This window comes from Rana temporaria, chromosome 1, assembly GCF_905171775.1.
Source record: "Rana temporaria chromosome 1, aRanTem1.1, whole genome shotgun sequence".
In the NCBI taxonomy this organism is placed as follows: domain Eukaryota; kingdom Metazoa; phylum Chordata; class Amphibia; order Anura; family Ranidae; genus Rana; species Rana temporaria.
In genome coordinates, this window is record NC_053489.1 from 249,351,827 (window position 1) to 249,374,694 (window position 22,868).

The 22,868-nt window shown below is 43.8% G+C and overlaps 1 protein-coding gene across 1 annotated transcript in view; it reads left to right on the forward strand.

The window, feature by feature from the left end:
* The window catches only part of LOC120940492 (protein KHNYN-like), a 57,344-nt gene extending 37,072 nt beyond the window's left edge, over window positions 1-20,272 (forward strand). Inside the window, exons 3-7 of the mRNA XM_040353406.1 lie at window positions 7,220-7,350; window positions 14,888-14,984; window positions 18,665-18,772; window positions 18,867-18,974; window positions 19,390-20,272. Coding sequence (XP_040209340.1) covers window positions 7,220-7,350; window positions 14,888-14,984; window positions 18,665-18,772; window positions 18,867-18,974; window positions 19,390-19,684 — 739 coding nt within the window. The 3' untranslated portion in view covers window positions 19,685-20,272. The remainder of the gene's footprint in view (window positions 1-7,219; window positions 7,351-14,887; window positions 14,985-18,664; window positions 18,773-18,866; window positions 18,975-19,389) is intronic.
* Window positions 20,273-22,868: the final 2,596 nt, after the last annotated feature.

Below are 22,868 nucleotides of genomic sequence, written 5' to 3' on the forward strand. Positions count from 1 at the left end.
ATAACATATAATGTGTTTGTTGTATCCCCCACTCCCCAAAAAATAAATAAAAAATATAGCTTTATTATTTATAATAGGTATTTTTATATAGCGCCAACAATGTACGCAATGCCTTACATACTGTACATTCACATCAGTCCCTGCCCTTAGGGAACTTTTGATATAAGGGACCTTGCATATATACATACACAAACTGGGGCCAATTTTGGACAGGACAAATTAACCTGCCAGCACGTCTTTGGTGTGTGGCAGGAAACCCACAAGGCAAGGCAGAAGTCCTAACCACTAAGCCACTGTGCTGCCATTAATATCTATTTATTCATTTTGGTCTTGTTTTTAACTGAAACTGAAAAAAAAGTATTACTTTGTATTTTAGAAATAAGTTTGCAATGCTTTTATTATAATTTTAAATGGGACAAATATAGAATAAAATGTTTTTCTCTGCCGCATTTATTTTTATTTTTTTAAGTCACCACAGATCAAGATGTGGTAGGTAATCATAGCCCCCCCCCCCCCCATCCTCTTCACATCGAAGCCTCATTCACATGAGAGCCCCCCTTCTATCAGAATATTGCTCCCCCTCACATTAGAGTCCCCCCTTCACATCAAAGCCCCCCATACATTAGAGCCCCCCTATACTTTAGAGTCTCCCCCTCACACCTGCAGCCCCTTTACATTAGAAACCTCCATTCTAAACCTTCTACCTCCTTTTTTTTTTTGTTTCAGTTGTCCTGCTCAACTCACATTCTTCGGAGTACAGGATCAGATCACATGGTACAGTCCCAGTGTAGCCCTGGTCATAGGGTTGCCACCTTTTCTTCAAAGCCATACCTCTGCAAACAGTGGGTGTGGCTAACTTCATTGCCCCACCCTCTAGTGATGCCAAACCTGTCCCCAAAAAGCCACCCGCAGATCAGGGGCGGCAACAGATTTGTGTGTGATTATTTTGGTTACTTGGGAGCCACAGCCCTGTCTGAATATTGTGTTGGGGTTTTAGGCGGACTCATTTCCAGACACATGATTCAAAACCCGGACTGTATGGTTGAATCCTGGACAGGTGGCAACCCTACCCGGTCACATGACTGAAATGTCTTCTCCCTCACAGGCATCCACCCTTTGTAGTGCCTGCTCCTGTTCCCGACAGTTTATAAGCTGTCACTATTTTTTTTTAGGGGAAGGCCCTGCTGACCTCACAGGTTCCAGGCCCGGCATGGGAGGGGTTTCATGTACCTGCTATTGATAACTTTCACAACAGAAACAATCCATGCTAATATTGAATTAAAGTGGAAATAAACCTATTGGGCCAGATTCACAAAGAATTGCCCTGGCGCAGCGTATCAGAGATACGCTACGCCGCCGTATCTTACCTGGCGGAATTTCGAATCCAGGAAGATTTCGCGCCGTAAGTTACGGCGGCGTAGTGTATTTCTCGGCGAGTATTTCAAATTGGGCGGGTAGGGGGCGTGATTCATTTAAATAAAGCGTGTCCCCGCGCCGATTGAAATGCGCATGCTCCGTTTCGAAATTTCCCGCCGTGCTTTGCGCGAAATGACGTCGCACCGACGTAATTTTTTGAACGTAGATGTGAGTTACGTCCTTTCCTATTCACGGACGACTTACGCAAAAAAAAAAAATTCAAAATTTGACGCGGGAACCACGGCCATACTTTAACATGGCAAGTCTATCTATTAGGGGTGCAACGGATCGTCATTGATCCATGATCCGAACCGAAAAAGATTGATCCGAACCGCACACACGTGATCCGAGGATTGTTTTCTAAAAAAAATAAAAAAATAATTTGCGCATGTTCAGTTCACACACAGCGTGGTCATGGCGAACGGAGGAGCTTGAATGCCCCGCGTCATTTAAATCCCCTGTATGGGAGCATTTTGGCTTCCCTGTCAAATATAATGATGAAGGAAAGAGGTTAGTGGATAAAACCGTGACGGTGTGTAGGCACTGTGGCACAAGAATGCCATATGACAGTGGGAACACATCAAGTATTGTCACTAGGGGTGCAACTGATCCGTACAGATCAGCACCTTCGGGTCGGGACACACGGCGACCCACGGGCCTCCCGGTCCATAGGAAAGGCCGCGGCTTCGGCCTAGCTATCGAAGTGGCGGCCATCGAGGTCCACCCGGCGCGTGGGATGCAGGCTGCTCCTCGGAAGTTTGTGGGCACTTGAGCTCAATATGTCATTGACTCCTAACAGCCCAGCGATGAGCTCCATGCTGCACCTTGAGGAATCCACACGGGGAGCCGCTGCCGCCGCCGCACCAGGCGTCCTGCTGCTTGCCAGAGAAGAGAGAGGAGGCGATCGGGGGGATCTGTATGGACTGAGCACGTAGGGGGGATTTTCACTAGATACTCAGCCCGCCGATCAATGACACTAAAGGGATCTGATGATTGGGATAGTTCAGGTCACAGTAGGGAACTGGTGACACCACTTTCGTACATGGGGCTGCGACTTCCACTTGGCTGCACATATAAGTATTGCGAGATGCAGTTATTTCAACACAAAACAGAGCTTATACGCTTAAATACAGTATTTGTAAATCTGACGGACTGTTTAAATGTGAAAATCAGAGGTGTTCTGTCACATTAGCAATAAACAGTCCGTCGGATTTCCAAACACTGTATTTAAGCACATAAGCTCCGTTTTGTGTTGAGAAGAACTGTGAAATCTAAAACTCTGGTGGGTGTAACAAGATTTGTCTTTTTTTTTTTTTTTGCTGATCCGAAAATGATCCGATCCGTGACTCCTGATCCGAGGATCGATCCGATCCGTGAGTTTTTTGATCCGTTGCACCCCTACTATCTATGCGCCACCAAATAGCAGCTTTAACTATACACCGGGAAAAGCCGACTAGCGATGACGTAAGAGAATGCGACGGCCGTGCGTACCTTTGTGGATTGACGGAAAAAGCTAATTGGCATACCCGACGCGGAAAACGTCGCAAACTCCACCCAGCTGGCGCCGAAGTATTGCACCTACGATCCGAAGGCGTACGAAGCCGTACGCCTGTCGGATCGAAGCCAGAAGCCGTCGTATCTTGGTTTGAGATACGACGCGGCAAATTTGAAAGTACGCCGGTGTATCAGTAGATACGCCGGCGTACTCACTGTGAATCTGGCCCATTGTTTTCAGCCAAGAAAGCTGCCATCTTGGCCTCTGATTAATCATCAACTGCCACGGTGCTGCACATGTGATCAGTTATGACACCAGCCATTGGATGGTTTAACAGTTGGGTTAAGAGCACAACCAATGTGACAGTTACATTCCCGTCATGTGCCGAAAATGTTACTGTTTTTTTTTTATTGTTAAATCAATAGGTTTACTTCCACTTTATTAAAATAGAAATGTAAATTGCAGCGCCCAACTTGAAAATGTTGCAGACGTTTTTCCATTTGAATAAAATACAAAAGCGAGCTCTGATAGTGTAATAAAGTTTGATATTGTTTAATAAAACCATCCACCTTCACAGCTGGCTTAATCTCACAAAAAAATCTGTTGGCACTTCCTAACAGACAGCAGTGCGATAACTACTCCCCTCTTGGTGGCTGGGCAGCCCTGATCATCCCTACTGCTGAGCGGTGCCCCCTTCATGGGGCACCCGGAGCATGAGTCATATGTGGCTTACCCTAAATACACCACTGCTTTCCGTTTAAGGACAGCGACATTGTTACCTAACAAAATGTGAAACTTTTTATTCAAGGGAAAGTCTGCTCTATTTTTACTATATAAGAGGTGTTTTCAGTACTGTTCCTTCAGTATTCCCCGCATTTTCTCATGTCTTCTTTCATGCTGGTATCACATCCTTTCCATGACTCATAATACCCTTTCACAAAGCATGATGCAACTAATGAACATCTGCACCCATTAGGTTAAAGTTTACAAGTGTGTCTATGCCATTTATATATTTATCAGAATTATTTCTAGGTTTCAAATAAGTGCTTTAATGTCGTTATTTTGCAGCAGAAATTATTGCAAATCAGGTCATCTTGTGAAACCATGGGCCAGATTCACATATAATTACGTTGCTCCTGGGCAGCGTAACGTATGTGATTTACGTTACACTGCCGCAGGTTTACAGCGTAAGTGCCTGATTCTCAGAACACTTACCTGTAAACTTGCGGCGGTGTATCGTAAATGCGCTCGGCGCAAGCCCGCCCAATTCAAATGAGGCGGGCACCATTTAAATTAGGCGCGTTCCCGCGCCGAGCGTACTGCGCAAGCTCCGTCTTGTAAATTACCCGACGTGCATTGCGCTAAATGACGTCGCACCGACGTCATTTGCTTAGACGTTAACGTAAATGGCGTCCAGCACCATTCACGGACGTCTTACGCAAACGACGTTGATTTTTAAATTTTGTCGCGGGAACGACGGCCATACTTAACATGGCTTAGGACAACTAGGGCTCAGCCATAGTTTTACGCGGCGCAACTCGACAGAAACGGCGTAGAGTTAGATCGACGGGCCGTTCGGACGTTCGGGGATCGCCGTAAGTATTCATTTGCATATTCTACGCCGGCCGCAATGGCCTCGCCACCTAGCGGCCGGCCTAGAATTGCATCCTTAAGATCCGACAGTGTAATTCAATTACACCTGTCGGATCTTAGGGCTAGCTATGCGTAACTGATTCTATGAATCAGTCGCATAGTTAGGACAGCCCTAACACAGAGATACGACGGCGTATCAGGAGATACGCTGTCGTATCTCTTTGGTGAATCTGGCCCCATGAGTATTGAGGGCTAATGTCAGTGGGCTTTTGAACTGCTTGTTTACCTATACAAGTGGTGGTGGTATTTGATCACCACTGAGTTTTTTTATTATATAAATGAAAAAAAAACACTGAAAATTAAGAAAAAAAATATGTGTTACTTTCTGCTATAAAACATATACAAAAAAAGGCAATTTTTTTCATAAATTTAGGGAAAAATTTATTCTGATACATGTCTTTGGTAAAAAAAAAAAATCAAAATACATGTGTATTAATTAGTTTGCGTGAAAGTTATAACGTTTACAAATGATGGTGTATATATACTGGAATTTCTATTTATTTATTATTTTAATTATTTATATTATACTAGTAATGGCAGCGATCAGTGACTTATAGTGGGACTGTGAAAGTGGGGCAGAAAATCTGACACTGACTGACACTGGGAACTGACTAACTGACACTGACATCACCAGTAAGACTAATACAGTGATCAGTGCTAATACTACACACAGTCACTGTACTAATGACATTGACTGGGAAGGGGTTAACCTCTAGGGCCAATCAAAGGGTTAACTGTGTGCCTAAGCATGTGTAATGTATGTTGCGTCTACTAAGAGATGTGGTTGTTTTTTTCTCCCTGCTTTGCAGAGAGGAATAAAAAGAGCCAACTCCCTGCTTCGTGTACAGTGCCCTGTGTTGTTGGTAAACATAGGGCACTGTACTGTGATTTGCTAAGCTGAACAGCAGGTCCTGGCCATAAATTATTGGCTGGGACCTGCTGACCAACTTGTGCTGTACCAAATCACAGCACAGATGCGGAGGCGGGCTCGTGGGTGCCCCCTACCCGGAAATGCCGGATCATGTACATGATCTGGCACAGAGCGGCTGCCCTGCCGCAGTATTTATTTCAATGTGGAGGTCCGCAAATGCTTAATTCCTTTTATTTTCCTTATCTGAGAACTGACCGTAATTCATTAGGAAACGATCACTGCCATTGTGACAGGTTCTTAAAGTAGCGCTGGGGTTGACAAATTTGCTTGGAATCTAGGAGCCAGCTAAAAAAGTTAGGAGCCAGAAAACGCGCCCGTCCCGACGAGCTTGCGCCCGCATATGTAAACGGTGTTCAAACCACACATGTGATGTATCGCCGCGATTGGTAGAGCGAGAGCAATAATTCTAGCCCTAGACCTCCTCTGTAACTCAAAACATGCAACCTGTAGATTTTTTTAAACATCGCCTATGGAGATTTTAAAGGGTAAAAGTTTGTCGCCATTCCACCAGCGGACGTAATTTTGAAGCGTGACATGTTGGGTATCAATTTACTCGGCGTAACATTATCTTTCATAATATAAAAAAAAAATGGGAATAACTTTACTGTTGTCTTATTTTTTAATTAAAAAAAGTGTAATTTTTTCCAAAAAAAGTGCGCTTGCAAGACCGCTGCGCAAATACGGCGTGACAGAAAGTATTGCAACGATCGCCATTTTATTCTCTAGGGTGTTAGGATAAAAAATATATATAATGTTTGGGGGTTCTAATTAGAGGGAAGAAGATGGCAGTGAAAATAGTGAAAAATAGTGAAAAATTACATTAGAAATGTGTTATGATTTTTTTTTTTTTTATTCCCCTGATTACTTTATAGGGTTTTTGACTTGTAAGCTTGCTGTGAGAGGTAACGAGGGAAGGCATGGCAGCAACTGAATTTCCATAATGCTTGACAGACACAGGTTACTATCCTAACACCGTGCACTTGCAGCTAATGAACCACACTCCAAAAGGTGGTAGTAAATCTAAAAGCAAACATTTGTTATAGTGCATCTTACTCATTCTTAAATGTGATGGCTGCATTTGTTTTCTTTTTATAGGCTTTGTTTCTTCTATTTTAACTTGACGATCCTGCCAGTAAGTCAGTTTTTTTTTTCAACTGAACAAGCTGTCCCGGTGATGTAGCAGGGATGAGGCAAACCATTTACCACTGAAAAGGCTGCTTACAATGATCCCGAAAGGAATACAAATAAGCATTGTTGTAACTGCTTATCAGATGTTAACTGGAGTTTGGCTTCAATTTGTTAGTGCATTTAAATATGCTAGTCCATCCAACACTGCCCTCATCAAAGACTGACAATGTTGCTACCCAAAGGTGCCCCTGTGCTCTTCATCCAAAGTGGGGGCTCTTTAATACAGAAGGTGTGTTACTGGGCAGATCACTAGGTTAAAACAGAGGGGAAAAGCCTAAGGAAAACGAATGCAGCCACCACATCTAATTATTGGCAAGCTGCAACATATTACCTTGTTGGTTGTGGGTTTAATAGCGATTTAATAACTGTAAAGCCAATTTTAGTTGTTAAGGGAACATTGCATCTGGCAGTTTTACAAGCCAGCAAGATGCACAGTGGTCTACATGTACTGTACTGGATATGTTTATTGCATATTAATGGGATAAAATGTCTGATACTTCCCAAAGTTACCAGTGTCTCCTAATGTTTTCCTGTAGACATGGTCTTCATCGGTTTTACTCTTGCCGTGGCATTGCGTTGGCCGTACAGTACTTTTGGGACAGAGGACATCGCAATATCACCGTCTTTGTCCCTCAGAAGAAGATGAAGAAGGACCGTAAAACGAAAGGTATACTTACTTTGTTTCACAACTGTTCACGAGTAACACCATTTTCAAACCTTAGGAATGTTAGTTTACTAAACGGTGCATACGTATTAGAAGCCTGTCTCTTAATACACTCTGTACCAGGTAAGTACATTTTTTCTAATGTGTATAAGGCCCCTTTCAAACTGGGGAGTTTTTCAGGCGGTTTAGCCATAAAAATGCTTTCACACTGAGACGGTGCGCTAGCAGGACCGCTCCAAAAGTCCTGCTAGCTGCATCTTTGGAGCGGTGAAGGAGTGGTGTGTTTACCGCTCCTCCACCGCTCCTTCCCATTGAAATCATGGGACACCGCCGGCAATGCGCCTCTATTGCTTCTTTTTTCGTCCACTAGCGGGGGTTAAAACCGCACCGCTAGCGGCCAAACACCGCCGCAATTCCGACGGTATAGTGCCGTCAGCGCACCTTTTGCCCCAGTGTGAAAGGGGCCTAAGTCACCAGCCGATGCCACTGGCTAAGGCCCCATACACACGATAGAATTTATCCGCGAATACGGTCCAGCGGACCGTTTCCGCGGATAAATCCTCTCGAGGATTTCGGCGGATTTTCATGCGATGGAGTGTACACACCATCGCATTGAAATCCGCGCCGAAATCCTCTGGCGATGACGTGTCGCGCCGTCGCAGCGATTATGACGCGGCGACGTGCGCGACGCTGTCATATAAGGAATTCCACGCATGCGTCGAATCATTACGACGCATGCGGGGGATCCCTTCGGACGGATGGATTCGGTGAGTCTGTACAGACCAGCGGATCAATCCGTTGGGATGGACTCCAGCAGATGGATATGTTGTGCATGTCAGCAAATATCCGATCTGCTGGAATCCATCCCAGGGGAGATATATCCGCGGAAAAAGATCCGCTGGCGTGTACACACCATAGGATCTATCCGCTGAAACCCATTTGCTGGGATTTTTCAGCGGATGGATTCTATGGTGTGTACGGGTCCAAAGGCTTGTTGGAGGGGGGAGACCCGCTGGCAGGAGTACTAATATAACCAAGTTCTAGAAATAATTGTTACCATCTACTAATATATATATTATTTTTTTTTTACAGGTTTTTACCTACGCTCTGGGTGCACACTTATACTACATTTACTGCAGTTGAATCGTTCCCTGTAATTTTAAACACATGCACCACTGCTTTATGTGTATACTCCAATGCTGTTTACAAAAAATAATCCTTATTCTTCTACCAATTTTCTTGCCATTTATCAAATTTTATTGTACTTGACCCTTGGATTTAGGAAAAAAAAAATGCTGGTGCATGATTCAAAGGTCAGTTCTTCAGTTGTTTGAGTACAACTGACGCGTCTCCCTGGATCAGTCATGTCATTAAACAGCAGGCTGAATCAGGGCCGTCTTAACGCACGGGCACCCCTGGGCAGTGCCTAGGTGCCCCAAGTGCATGGGGGCCCCTGCAGTTTCTGGCACTTCTCTGGCACTTTGCAGGAGATAAGGATGAACCACTGAGGCCAAGCATTTTACCGCTGCTACATGTATGGGCAGGACATGTATTGCTCCGATCACATGGGATGAATAGAAGAGGAGGGCTGGTGGGGATTGGCGCAGTACACACCACACCCACCAGTGGTAAGATCATGGTCGGATCTGGAGTGAATCCCTTAAAGCCCCCCCACCACCCCTGACGCTGTGTCAGCTCTCTCCTATCCCTGCATGGTACACAGCCTGAGCACAGGCACTAAGATCTTCTCCTCACAGTAGCCAGCTACACACTGTGCAGATTGTAGCTGTGTGTAAGGGAATTAGATGTCCTCTCTCCTGCCAGTGGTAACTCCTGTCCTCTCTTCTGCCAGTGGTAACTCCTGTCCTCTCTTCTGCCAGCGGTAACTCATGTCCTCTCTCCTGACAGCAGTAACTCCTGTCCTTTCTTCTGACAGCGGTAACTCATGTCCTCTCTTCTGACAGTGGTAACTCCTGTCCTCTCTTCTGACAGTGGTAACTCCTGTCCTCTCTTCTGACAGTGGTAACTCCTGTCCTCTCTTCTGACAGTGGTAACTCCCGTCCTCTCTTCTGCCAGTGGTAACTCCCGTCCTCTCTTCTGACAGTGGTAACTCCTGTCCTCTCTTCTGACAGTGGTAACTCCTGTCCTCTCTTCTGACAGTGGTAACTCCCGTCCTCTCTTCTGCCAGTGGTAACTCCTGTCCTCTCTTCTGACAGTGGTAACTCCTGTCCTCTCTTCTGACAGTGGTAACTCCTGTCCTCTCTTCTGCCAGTGGTAACTCATGTCCTCTCTCCTGACAGCAGTAACTCCTGTCCTCTCTTCTGACAGCGGTAACTCATGTCCTCTCTTCTACCAGTGGTAACTCCTGTCCTCTCTTCTGACAGTGGTAACTCCTGTCCTCTCTTCTGACAGTGGTAACTCCCGTCCTCTCTTCTGACAGTGGTAACTCCCGTCCTCTCTTCTGACAGTGGTAACTCCCGTCCTCTCTTCTGCCAGTGGTAACTCCCGTCCTCTCTTCTGCCAGTGGTAACTCCTGTCCTCTCTTCTGCCAGTGGTAACTCCTGTCCTCTCTTCTGCCAGTGGTAACTCATGTCCTCTCTCCTGACAGCAGTAACTCCTGTCCTCTCTTCTACCAGTGGTAACTCCTGTCCTCTCTTCTGCCAGTGGTAACTCCCGTCCTCTCTTCTGACAGTGGTAACTCCCGTCCTCTCTTCTGCCAGTGGTAACTCCTGTCCTCTCTTCTGCCAGTGGTAACTCCTGTCCTCTCTCCTGACAGCAGTAACTCCTGTCCTCTCTTCTACCAGTGGTAACTCCTGTCCTCTCTTCTGACAGTGGTAACTCCTGTCCTCTCTTCTGACAGTGGTAACTCATGTCCTCTCTTCTGACAGTGGTAACTCCTGTCCTCTCTTCTGACAGTGGTAACTCCTGTCCTCTCTCCTGCCAATGATGCAGAATCCCTATTTACTGCCCTACTGACCTCCTTTCCTCTGCCCCTCTGACATTGTCAGATGTGTACATCTTTGGCAACTGCCTCGGCAGCTAAAGGGTGTAGGGATCAGGGGTGGTAAAACTGCTACTCAACCGCAAATTACTTGTGACCGAGCCCTAAGGGTACCGCTGCCAAATGCAACTAAGGGCTCATTCACACATGCAGCAGGCACTCCTGCTCCTCTGAAAAGTGATCTGGGTGTGTTTGACAGATGGTGAGGAGGCAATATGTTGCCTTCTCACCACCTAATTTCAACCAATGATTGCCGTGCAATGCACACAATTGCACCACAGTAGTACAGCAATTTGAGGTTTAAATCAGGGGCCAGGAGGCAACACTGTGCCCAATGATCTTTGGCTTCTCTTATGTTACTCAGGTAGATCTCCACTTCTTTAAGGTTGCCTACCCCTGCTATACTGTATCCTTCAGACCTCCCCTGTACTGCGTCTTCTCCCCCCCCCCCCCCTATTGTGCCATCCTTCTAACTCTGTATTGTGTACAGGCATACACGTATACAGGCAGCTCCCTGGTTAGGGGCCCCAGGGGCCACATCTACTTATAGCGGTTATAAACCCCAGATGAAATATGAACAAAGCACAACCTTCTACACTGTGTACATTCCTCTATCCACTGAGTGTGATTTCTCTCTGCTGCCTCCTTCCTCTGTTTTTTGCATGAATTACTTTTGGCAGCTTTTCCTGACACCAAGTGATAATAAAAATGACGGAGAGAGCTCCAGCACACAACTTGTGACTGATATCCACAGCTCTGCATGTTCTCTGTGCACTGTTTTAAAGGGGGTGAGTCCCTTCCCTACAATCAGGGTTCAGAACTCCCCTCACTGTGATCTGCAGTGTGAAACTTCAGATCCCTGCCCCCTGCTGCTGGAACGGAGGAAAAATCATTTGATCTGTGTGTTTTTAGAACAATCTACAGAAGAAACGTCTGCAGATAAACTGGTACAACTTATGTAGGAAGATTTGTTTCATCTCTTTGCATGACCTGATGCTAGTCACTTCACCGGGTATATGTCAGGGTTTTAACAACTTTAAGTCTAAAAAGATTCTAGCACTATAGTATTAAACCAATACAGAACAGGATGGAAGGTTTTTGGAGTAGGTGCTACTTTGGTGCGGTTCCCGCATGATTTTGGCCCCATAAACTTCAATGGAAACACATGAAAAACACATGTGAAATGCGCATACATGCACTTTTGGTGCATTTTTGGCAGCATTTTGTGTCCATGACAGAAGGAGGGATCCCATAGTGAAAAAACTTAATTTATTAAAATAATTCAATGTAAAACATATAAGATGCATTCACATTGTTTGGTGCCTGGCACCCGGTGTGATCAGCATGTGTTTTAAGGAAGGGTTCCCCGTTGGACACCGCTCAATTTCGGTGCAGCTCGGTCCCCTGTATTCGTTTTTTGGGTGGATCTGGTGTCGCGATGACGCCATCAAGCCTCGACGCTTTTCAGCTAATAGGAAAGGCACCAGGATCACCAGGAAGGTTAGTGTCTACAAAACTTTGGATCTCTTTATTTATTTATTTTACTAATAATGGCTGCGATCAGCTTATAGCGAGACTGCGATATTGTGGCGAACATTCTGACACTAACTGACACTTTTTGGAACCAGTGACACTTATACAGTGATTAATGCTAAAATATGCATTGTCACTGTACTAATGACACTGGCTGGGAAGGGGTTTACCAGGGGCGATCAAAGGGTTAACTGGGTGCCTACCAGTGTTTTACTATACCGTGTGAGGTGCTTTTTCTAGGGGAAGAGATTGAATTTATTCCCTGCACTGACACAAACTCCATCCCTCCCCCCCTGTCAGAAGGGCGATCTGCGTTGTTTATATAGGCAGTTTGCAGTTCTGTCTCGCTGCCATATGATCAGTGGGTGCTGGCGAATATCGAGTACCCTGCATCTACTGGTTGGCTTTCGCTGTGTATAATGACAGCAGAAGCGAGCCTCCAGCACGCATGTGTGCCCCCTACCCAGGCGTGTAAAACTGCCGTAGGGCGAACCTAAAGTGGTTAATACATGTAGACTATAAAATTGCAGTTTTAATTTTTTTTGTTGTTGGGCAGATTAAAAAACACAAATTGCCACAAAAATGCTTTTCTGCAGCTTTTCCATTGAAGTATATTAAACCAAAAAAACAAAATAGCACCGTTTTGTGTTAAAAAAAAAAAAAAAAGTCCTTGCCCTTTCCAAATACACAGCAGCTGAAAAAATCATGGATGTAAAACCATGGAAATGAACTGTAGTGTGTTTCTGCAAAAAGCATAGAGGTGTGAACACAGGCCTGAGATGTTTAGTAACATAATGGGGTTAAAACATTAAAATTAGTACAAAAAGAGCAAATAATCGCTACTGTAAGGGGTTCATTTTTTTTACTGTGGGACAGTGAAAGTAATATTCACAGTAGAGATTTGCTCTTTTTGAACTATAAAAGGGCTAATTTTAGTTTTTTCAACCCCATTATGTTACTGGCCGATTAATCGATTTACGAAAATGGTAATCGATTAATTTCATAATCGATTAGTTGTTTCGACCCTAGTGATTACAAAAAAGAAGCTCGATTAGCCTCCTTTTAGAAAGTCCTCGGGGCTCAGAGCACTGCACCCAGAACATTCCCTCTATCATTGTTCCCTGTTGTGGATAGTGATTGGCGGGTCTGTGCCTTCACTTAAAGTTTCCCTGACTCATCCGGGCCGGTCCGAAGGTGGATGGAAAGCGACTTGCTGTGAGAGCTGTGAGTACGAGGGGGGGACATCTGATGTGAAGGAGGACTCTGATGGGGACATCTAATGTAAAGGGGGACTTTTGATGGAGACATCTAATGTAAAGGAGGATGCTGATGGGAATATCTGATGTGAAGGAGCACTCTGATGGGGACATCTGATGTAAAGGGGGACTCTGATGGGGACATCTGATGTAAAGGGGGACTCTGATGGGGACATCTGATGTAAAGGAGGACTCTGATGGGGACCGTGCTCCTGAGATGACAGCATCACTGGGAAAGCCAGGGAGCAGAAGGTGGCGGCTGCAGCAGTGGGAACATATTACATGTTCCACCCTAAAAATGGGTGGAACATATGACTTGTTCCCAAAGGTGAACTTATGCTTTAAGATCATCCCTTAATTGTAACAAGCAACAAGTGTAGTGCTGAATGTTGGTAATTTTTCTCTTTATTGTAATAAAGGATCTGTGGCTCTGTACATATGATAAAATGATGCTTGCTTTCACAGAGCTGGTCCTCATACTTGTTGCTTAAATGATCCTGTGGATTTATCCTTTAAATCCCAAGCTCAACACTCTCTGGTTTTCCTGTCTGCCCTATTTGCTTTTTCACAGTTCATATGGATAAACCTGCCATTTTGGTCTGAAAGAACAACACCCCCGCTATCCCAGATGCCCAAGTTCATTGCTTAGGGGTAGTTACTTTATTCTGCTCTCCTATTAAATTCACATTCACTACTAACCACTTTGTGTGGACAGTAACCTTAAAATCTTGATGTTCAGTAACCATTGATAAATCTTGGGAGATACTATTTGATCTAACTACAACATTGGGACCCCCACTCCTTAGGGCCATGCATGTATGTGCCTGTGTTTCCGCGGTCCACATTACCTCAGCTCCCAGGACAGACACTCTCAGCAGCCCCCACAGTCTTTTTATACATACTGTGCATCCGCTCCTGAGGAAGTAGAGTGAATCAACGAAACGCGTAGAGATTCATGGATACAGCTATGTTTTACACCTACATTCAATTACGCTTTCCATTTTCAGATATCATTAGGATAATATTTGTTATACTTTAACCGTACGATATGGAGGACAAATTATCTCCCATCACCATATGTTGCAGTGTTATGATAGCATTGTGGTTGTTTATACATGAAATACAATATGTCATGGTACTAATTATGTGTGTATGTATAGTATGTATGTGTGTGTGTGTATATATATATATATATATATATATATATAATATTTTATTTATAAATATTTCTATTTCCATGTGTGTATCAATGCAATGTGCTCTTTACCTGTTTTTGTACAATAAATATGTCATCGTGTTTTTTTTTATCATTTAGCTAGTCACATGTCTCATTCAAAGTCCCAACTCTCTCCTTTCATTATAGATATAGGGATAGAGGTCATTCGCTTCATTTAAAGTCCCACAACCTTCCTTTATGCAACATGTGTGGTGTGATCGCTGTTTACGTATGTGTGCTGGACCAACACAGGCGTTCGCCTTTCACACCAGCAAGATGGCATAGGGTGCTTTACATTTATTTTTATTTTTTTATTATTTATTTATTAGTTTTATTTAAAATAATTATTTATACACTGTCATACTGTTTAGTTTTTGCAGAAACTGGAAGTGAAACTGGAAGTTTCCAATAGCATAGACATAATCGGAGAAACTCAGGTCCCCAATCACCTCTATTGTTCGCTACAGTTGTGCAGAGAAGGAAGTGGTAAGGTATACACAAATAGTTACATTTCTTTCTTTTTTTTTTAAATAGAGCAACATTTCCTGGCAGAGCTACGTGATCTAGGTCTTCTATCTTTCACCCCCTCGAGGACTGTGGACGGCAAAGGAATAACATCTTACGATGACAGGTAACAGCATTGTCACAAGAACATGACAATCTCGTTAATAAATTCTGTTTGGCACTATTTTACTCTTGATGATTAGCTCTTGATTCTCATATAACTAAAGTAATGCCTTCCAGGGGCGACCTGTCCATTAAGGGAGCACGGGTCCGCCCCCCCCGTCCATTACCGCCTCCCTCTATCCATGCATCCGGCCCCTTTCAGGATACCGGCATATGGATTCCAATGCAGAGGGGCTGTTTTTTTTGAAGCACTGATTAGAAGCCGGTGGAAGCCGCCGTGATGTAGAGAGGACACACGAGCCGCTGCCCGCCTCCCGTAGGAGCCCACAATCCGCCCACAGGAGCCCGCAATCTGGACGGTGCCCGTCACCCAAAAAAAAACCCACCAGCCAACACTGATGCCTTCTATTCAATAACTGAATGAATTCGGAAGGTTTGAAAGACAATTAAGTACCCTGTGGGGGTTATTATGATTGATTAGGGCAAAAATCCTGTCCTTTTTGGTGCCCTGGGAATTTCCAAGCAACAGCTCATTGTTCTTGACTTCCGGTAAGAAGATGGATTTGTTATTCACAACAGCCAGTTTTGGTGACTAGATCATTTCCTACAAGCAGTATTTAATGTAGATGGATGATGTAATGCAGACCAAAAGTCTAAAGTGCAAAGAAAATATGACACTGTGAAGATAATATGCATAATCGGATTCCTGACACTTCCTGGTCACAACTAGGGTTGTCCCGATTCCACTTTTTTAGGACCGAGTACAAGTGCCGATACTTTTTTTCATGTACTCACCGATACCGATTACCGATACTTTTTTTAAAATGTGTCCCCAAATGCAGCCATGTGTCCCCACAAATGCAGCCATGTGTCCCCACAAATGCAGCCATGTGTCCCCACAAATGCAGCCATGTCCCCACAGAGAAAGCCAAGCCGCCCCCCGCCACCGTCGTCGCCTGGTTGATCAGCGCGGGGAACATTACATCTTTCATTTGACTAGCTGTGTGTTCCCTGCCGCGCCTCGTCATATATAGCCCCTTCCCCTTGTCCGGGCACTTTGATAGACAGATCACCCATCCAATCCTGGGGGAGGGGCTATATATGATGAGGCACAGCGGGGAACATGGCTTTCTCTTTGAATACTGCTCTGCTCCGCTCTCCGCCCCCTCTCCACCCCCTCTCTGCCCGCTCTCCACCCGCTCTATAGAAAAAAAAAGTACTTGCGCAAATGCTCAGTATCGGTCCCGATACCGATACTAGTATCGGTATCGGGACAACCCTAGTCACAACAAGCCCAGACAGTCTATCTAATGTGTTAGGAGAAATTTCTACAATGACATTAGTCTCCCAAAGTGCTGTGGACACCAATTTTTATTTTATTTTTTATCCTAAAGTTTCACTAAGGTCCCTTTCACACTTGTGTGATTTTGTCCTGCGACTGCAAAGTCGCATGACAAGTCGTACCCCATGATTTCCAATGAGTACCGTTTATATCTGTGACTTTACTACTTTGGTCTGACTTTGATGCGACTTGAGGTCTATAGACCTCAAGATTACACAGGCATTGCTTCAAGTCGCGGCAAAGTCACGACTTTTAGGTTGCACAAGTGTGAAAAGGACCTAAACGCACATCTATCTCTCACTATCAATTAATGCTATATTACATGCTGTTTATACACAGTCCCCAGGGTTGCCAACTTTCAGTAAATTTACGAACAGTTTGTAAAATCTGTACTTTTTACATCTGTCTTTGAATTTCCATTACAGTCATGTAGGCTGCATGTCTATAATTGACGTTCATGGACAGACGCAACTATTATGGATTTTACAAACTGTCTGTAAATTTACTGGAAGTTGGCAACCCTGTTAGTCCCCATGAGATTGGTTTTCTGTATTCTGCAAAAAAAAAAAAACTGGAGGATGCTGCTGCTCTCTATCTCCACCTTCTGTTCATGTCCCCAATTCAGCTAGGGATTTTGCAGCTGTGGTGGCAACTCCTGCTCAGTTTTCAGTGAGTTTCTATGCTGAGCATTTCCTCTGTATCACATCTGAGAAGTCCATGTGACTATAGAGACACATATATGAGTGTATACACAGTGTTAAATGACAGGCCATTCTCTGCCTCCCCCTCAATGCCCACTAATCAGATAAACACAGTGGGGGCGGGATATTACATCTAGATTGATGGAGGCTTCACCTACCTCTTATTCTAATGCCGGGTACACACAACCATTTTTAATGGTTTAGAAAAAACGAAGTTTTTTTCAACTCGATTCTTGTTAAAGTGGAGGTTCACCCTATAAAAAAAGTTCTAACATTATATCCAGCCCAGTCCTGCAAATAAAATAACACTGACCTTTTTTTTTTTTTTTCCTGTAGATATCGTTTAGCCATAGCCTTCACCGCGGCTTCCGGGTAGGGAATCCCGCGGGAGTGGGCGTTCCTATTGACATGCCAATCAATTGGCATGCTAAACGACGGCGCACACAGCGCGTCACGACTTCCCGAAAGAAGCTCGGCTCTATTCGGCGCCGATGCGCAGGCGCCGAATAGAGCCGAGCCGACCCGAGCTTCCTTCGGGAAGTCGTGACGCGCTGTGTGCGCTGTCGTTTAGCATGCCAATTGATTGGCATGTCAATAGGAACGCCCACTCCCGCGGGATTCCCTACCCGGAAGCCGCAGTGAAGGCTATGGCTAAACGATATCTACAGGGGAAAAAAAAAAAAGGTCAGTGTTATTTTATTTGCAGGACTGGGCTGGATATAATGTTAGAAATTTTTTATAGGGTGAACCTCCACTTTAAGCCTGCCTTGCCTACACACGATCGTGAAAAAAAAAAAATGCTCGAGCAAAGCGTGGTGATGTACAACACGTACGACAGCACTATAAAGGGTAAGTACCATTCGGATGGCGCTACCCTTGGGGCTGCTTTTGCCGATTTCATGTTAGTAAAAGTTTGGTGCGAGACGATTTGTGCTTTTCAGTCTGTTACAGCGTGATGAATGTGCTATCTCCATTACGAATGCTAGTTTTACCAGAATGAGCGCTCCCATCTCATAACTTGCTTCTGAGCATGCACGTTTTTTTCAGCATGTTCTAAATTTGTAATGGCCATTTTTAATGTTGTGAAAAATGCTCTGGAGCCCACATACGATCGTTTTTAATGACATTAAAACATTTTTAAATTTTTCACATCATGAAAAATGGTCGTGTGTACGTGGCAGTAGACACATGCTGCAATGGCATGACAGCCTGTGACTGACAGAATCACACACCATGTTATTTCCACATACCGTATTTATTGGCATATAACACGCGCCGACGTATAACACGCACCCTAATTTTAAGAAGGAAGTTTCAGGGAAAAAAATAAAAATTCAGCTCGCAGGTTGAGTGAGGTAGAGCTGTAAGTATAGCGTAATTATTTGTGCCCCAGCCCTTTTAACTGCATACTTCAAACTCCCCATCTTGGAACTTTTCCTACAACTGTCAACCTCAATCTCCTTCTGAAACATGTTGAGGAGTACTGAAACATAGACGCCGCAGAGCATAGTAGCAGGAAACGGGATAGTAACTTATAGACTACATTTATCTCCATATTGTTTTTGATTAGCTGTTACTGGACTATTGAAATTAAGTCAAACTTATTTTCCAGTAACATTTTGTTTGTCTAACTCTACACAGGTTTATGCTGCAGCTGGCCGAGAAGACAGAGGGTGTCATAGTCACGAATGATCATTTACGGGACTTATCTGCAGAAACGCAAGCTTGGCAAAATATAATAAAGGACAGGTGCATAAATATTCAATTAAAAGTACTAATCTCTCCAATATGGTAAACCTTTTATAACTGTTATGCTTCTTTTCTTGTCTTTGGGGATTGTTAGAGTGCTACAATTCACCTTTGTTGGGGACATATTTATGATACCAGATGATCCCTTGGGAAGAAACGGGCCACCACTGGACCAGTTCCTGACCAAGAACTCGCTACCCAAGTAAGTCTCATTAAACAAAATTATTGATATTTCTCTTTTTTATATATTTTCCTTCTGGTTCTAAAGGCATAAGGTTTTTTACCTTCAAGCATTCTATACATGAAGGTAAAAAAAACTTCCATGTGCAGCAGCCCCCCTAATACTTACCTGAGCCCCATCGCAATCCATCAATGTGCAGGAGAGCCTCGCCTCTCTGGGGTCTCTCCCTCCTCATTGGCCATTGGTTCCAAAGCAAGCTGCTTTCTCTAGGGGCGCTTGGCAGGAGGGAGGGACAAGCAGCGCTGGCTGGGGACCCGAGAAAAGGAAGATCAGGGCTACTCTGTGCAAAACCACTGTACACAACAGGTAAGTATGACATGCTGTTTAATAAAAATGCCTTTAATATCACTTTAACACTAACATGTTTTAATTTTAGATTCAAGACAAAAGGTCACTCATTTGCTGGTAGAAAATCTCCTCACACATCCCAAAGTCCACCAAGGCCATCGGCTCAGACAGAGGTCCTCAACCTCAGAGACAGAAAGCCAGGTGGACATAAGGGCAAAGAAGAGCCAGAACTAAGATCCCACAGGGAGACTGAGAGACTAAGGAATGAGCTTCTAAGTATCTTTCCCCAACAAGATACCAAAGTGGACTTTGTCCTGCACAGGGAGCCATGTCTTAAAGATCTCAACAATCTCTCCGACCTCATGATTAACCTCAAGTTTTGATCTGTATGAAGCTGCAAAAGGGAGAAACACATGTATTATCAGAGACTGCATAAACCACAGGCTGGTGTCTATGCATATTGTTTAAAAAATGTTGAACACAAACTTTTAGATTATTTAAAATTTAAAAGCAATTATTTGCAGATTTTTTTTTTTATATTTTTTTAAAGATGTATGTATATGTTGCATTATTTGAATATGTTTTTTTAAATGCTTTGTGTTGATAAAATGAAATTCCTTTTATTGCTGCTTGGCTTTTCCACTGCTTTAATTGTAAATGTAGCATTTAGGAAATGACAAGCTGGAACAGATTTTATTTTTTTTAAATCTCCAGCTACTACTATAAAACTTCTAGTCTGTATGATATCACCCCACAACATTCTGTAAGGGAAATACATACGAACAGTCCAGCAAGAAGACAGCTGTATTTAAAGTAGGGTTCTGCTTACATTCTTGGACAGCTATATATGTTGAACACTGATAATTTATGTTTTAAAGGTTCTAGTTCACCACCATAAACTGTAATGTGTGTAAATGTATGTTTTTTTTTCCTACAGGTTTATTGAATTCAAAATAAAAATATATTTTTAAGTTGTCAGTTTTTATATCTGATCCTGGCAGTCTGTCACATACCTGAAGAAGACACACTTTCACAGACTTTGAATTATTGACTATTGCACATGCTTACTCTGAGAAAAATCTGAACGAGCATATGTAAGATGTTGTCTTGCTTGGTCTAGGGCAGGGGTCTCCAAACTTTCTAAACAAAGGGCCAGTTTACTGTCCTTCAGACTTTCGGGGGGTTGGACTCTGGCCATCGGGAGAACAAATTTCCTAGCATCAGTGGAAGTAAATAATCCCCCATCATTGGTGTCATTGGGAGTAATTGTGCTCCATCATCGGTGTCATTGGGAGTAATTGTGTCCCATCATTGGGAGGAATCGTCCCAATCTTTGGTGTCATTGGGAGGAATTTTGCCCCATCATTGAGTTCATTGGGTGGAATTGTGCCCAATCATTGAGTTCATTGGGTGGAATTGTGCCCAATCATTTGTGTCATTGGGCTTCATTGTTGGTGTCATTGAGAGGAGCTGTGCCCCATCATTGATGTCGTTGGTAGGAATTGCGGCCCATCAATGGTATCTTTGGGAGGAACTGTACCCTTCATTGGTGTCCGTAAATAATACAGTGCCCCAAGGGCCAGATAAAAACAAGCAAAGGGCCGCATCTGTCCCCCGGCCCACAGTTTGGAGACCACTGGTCTAGGGGAATAGGATTCTATACACTACCTGTGACAGACCACCTGGCATCAAGCCTGGGTGCTTCCACCAAAATATAGCTTCCTCAACTCTGGAAACAGGAGCAAGGTATTATAGCTGATCATTGCACCCAAGAACTAGACAATACTAGCTTAGGTGCAAACTGGAACTGACCCTTTATTGTAAACTCACACACAATATATACCACACAAAATCAGGTAAGAGCTTGATCACATTATCCTAAACACTGCAAACTGTAAACAGTAATATCAGTACATCTAATGAACAGCTAACATAAACACATAAACATCCCACAATTGTTCGGTAACAAAGTAAAGTGGACACAATGCTAGTTACATCGCCAAGAGGATTTGCAGACAGACAGAAACAATCAGTGACTCAATTTACAATGGGAATTCACACCTAGGAGGCACACAATGGGTAAATTATACCATGAGAGAAAGACACCCTAGTAAACAGATTATACATAACAGCAGGAGACCACAGAATCCAGTTGTTTAAAGCTGATTATAATCTTCTGTTTAGTCTCTAAATCTAGAAAGGGGGTTGAAGTAATCAATGTTGGTTTGTATCCAGGTCCTAGGTTCCCACAGTCTGTGTGTTTTCAGGGAGACGTGGACCCAAATCTGAAGCAAAACGACTCCAATACCCAAAGGATGGAGCCCCTTTAAAAGCCAGGGCCCATAGTCAAGAGGCTACCCTGCAGTCCCCTTCAAAAGCCCCAGTTGGGTCTGTCCTTTTACCCTTCTGAAAATCAGGGATTCTCAAGAAGAGAAAAAAACTGGATGACTGCTATTTTGCTTTATATCAACAAATGTTTACAGAAAGTAAAGGCCAAAGAAACCACAAAAATGAGAATGAAAATAAAAGAAGGGGAAATTGGATCTAGCTAAACTTAAAACCACTCCCATTTCCTTCCCAACTCCTATACTATCTGCCTGTAGAAGCTATTCTCAAGGCACTCTGCTCCAGTCACATGATTAAAAATATAAGAAAAACTAATCAGCGCAATAATATAAGTACAAAACAGTTCAGCTGCTGAACACTAGGAATCAATTCAAAAAGTTCCTGGAACAAAATATATAAAAGATAGTGCAGCGCTAATAAAGTCCATCAAATAGTCATCCCAGTGATGTTCAAATGGTGACTAGATGCAATCACATGCAGGTGATGAACGTGGATGAAAGGAACACCTGTTATTGGTGGAGGTGTTGCTTTCATCCACGTTCAGTCACATGATTAGCTTCCAGTGGCTGGCTTCAGGGCAAAAGAGAGAGTGCCGACAATGGCTGGGCGGTGACATCACCCACAGGTTTACTATGGGGCATCTGATGTCCGCTGTCCCTCTTCTCCCCTGCAGCCGATCACGTGACTGGACCAGAGCACCCTGAAAAAAAGGTAACTACAAACATCTTCCTTCTACATGGTAGATAGAATAGGAAATTCCGACCGTGTGTATGCCCTATCGGAAATTCCGATGAATTCCATCAGAGTTCAACATGTTCTATTTTACTCTGATGGAATTCCTTTAGAATTCCGATGTACTTTTGGCCGGGCAAAAGCCCTAACGTGTGTACATGGCATAAGAGTTAGGAGGGCGTGGGAGCCATTTTAAGTTTAGTAAGATCTAGCCTCAACTTCCACTTTAGGCCTGGAACAATCAGCAGACTTTCTAAGTAAACAGAGGCTTAAAAAGCTTTTGTGCATACCAGATTAAACAGTATTCGAGGCCATTCTAGACTAATAAACTAAGTGCAGACAGGTTGGGTTAGATTCAGAAACAAATGCCTATCTTTAGGCGGGCATAGCGTATCTCATATACGCTACGCCGCCATAACTTTGAGAGGCAAGTCCCGTATTCAGAAAGAACTTGCGCCCAAAGGTACGGCGGCGTAGCGTATATGGGCC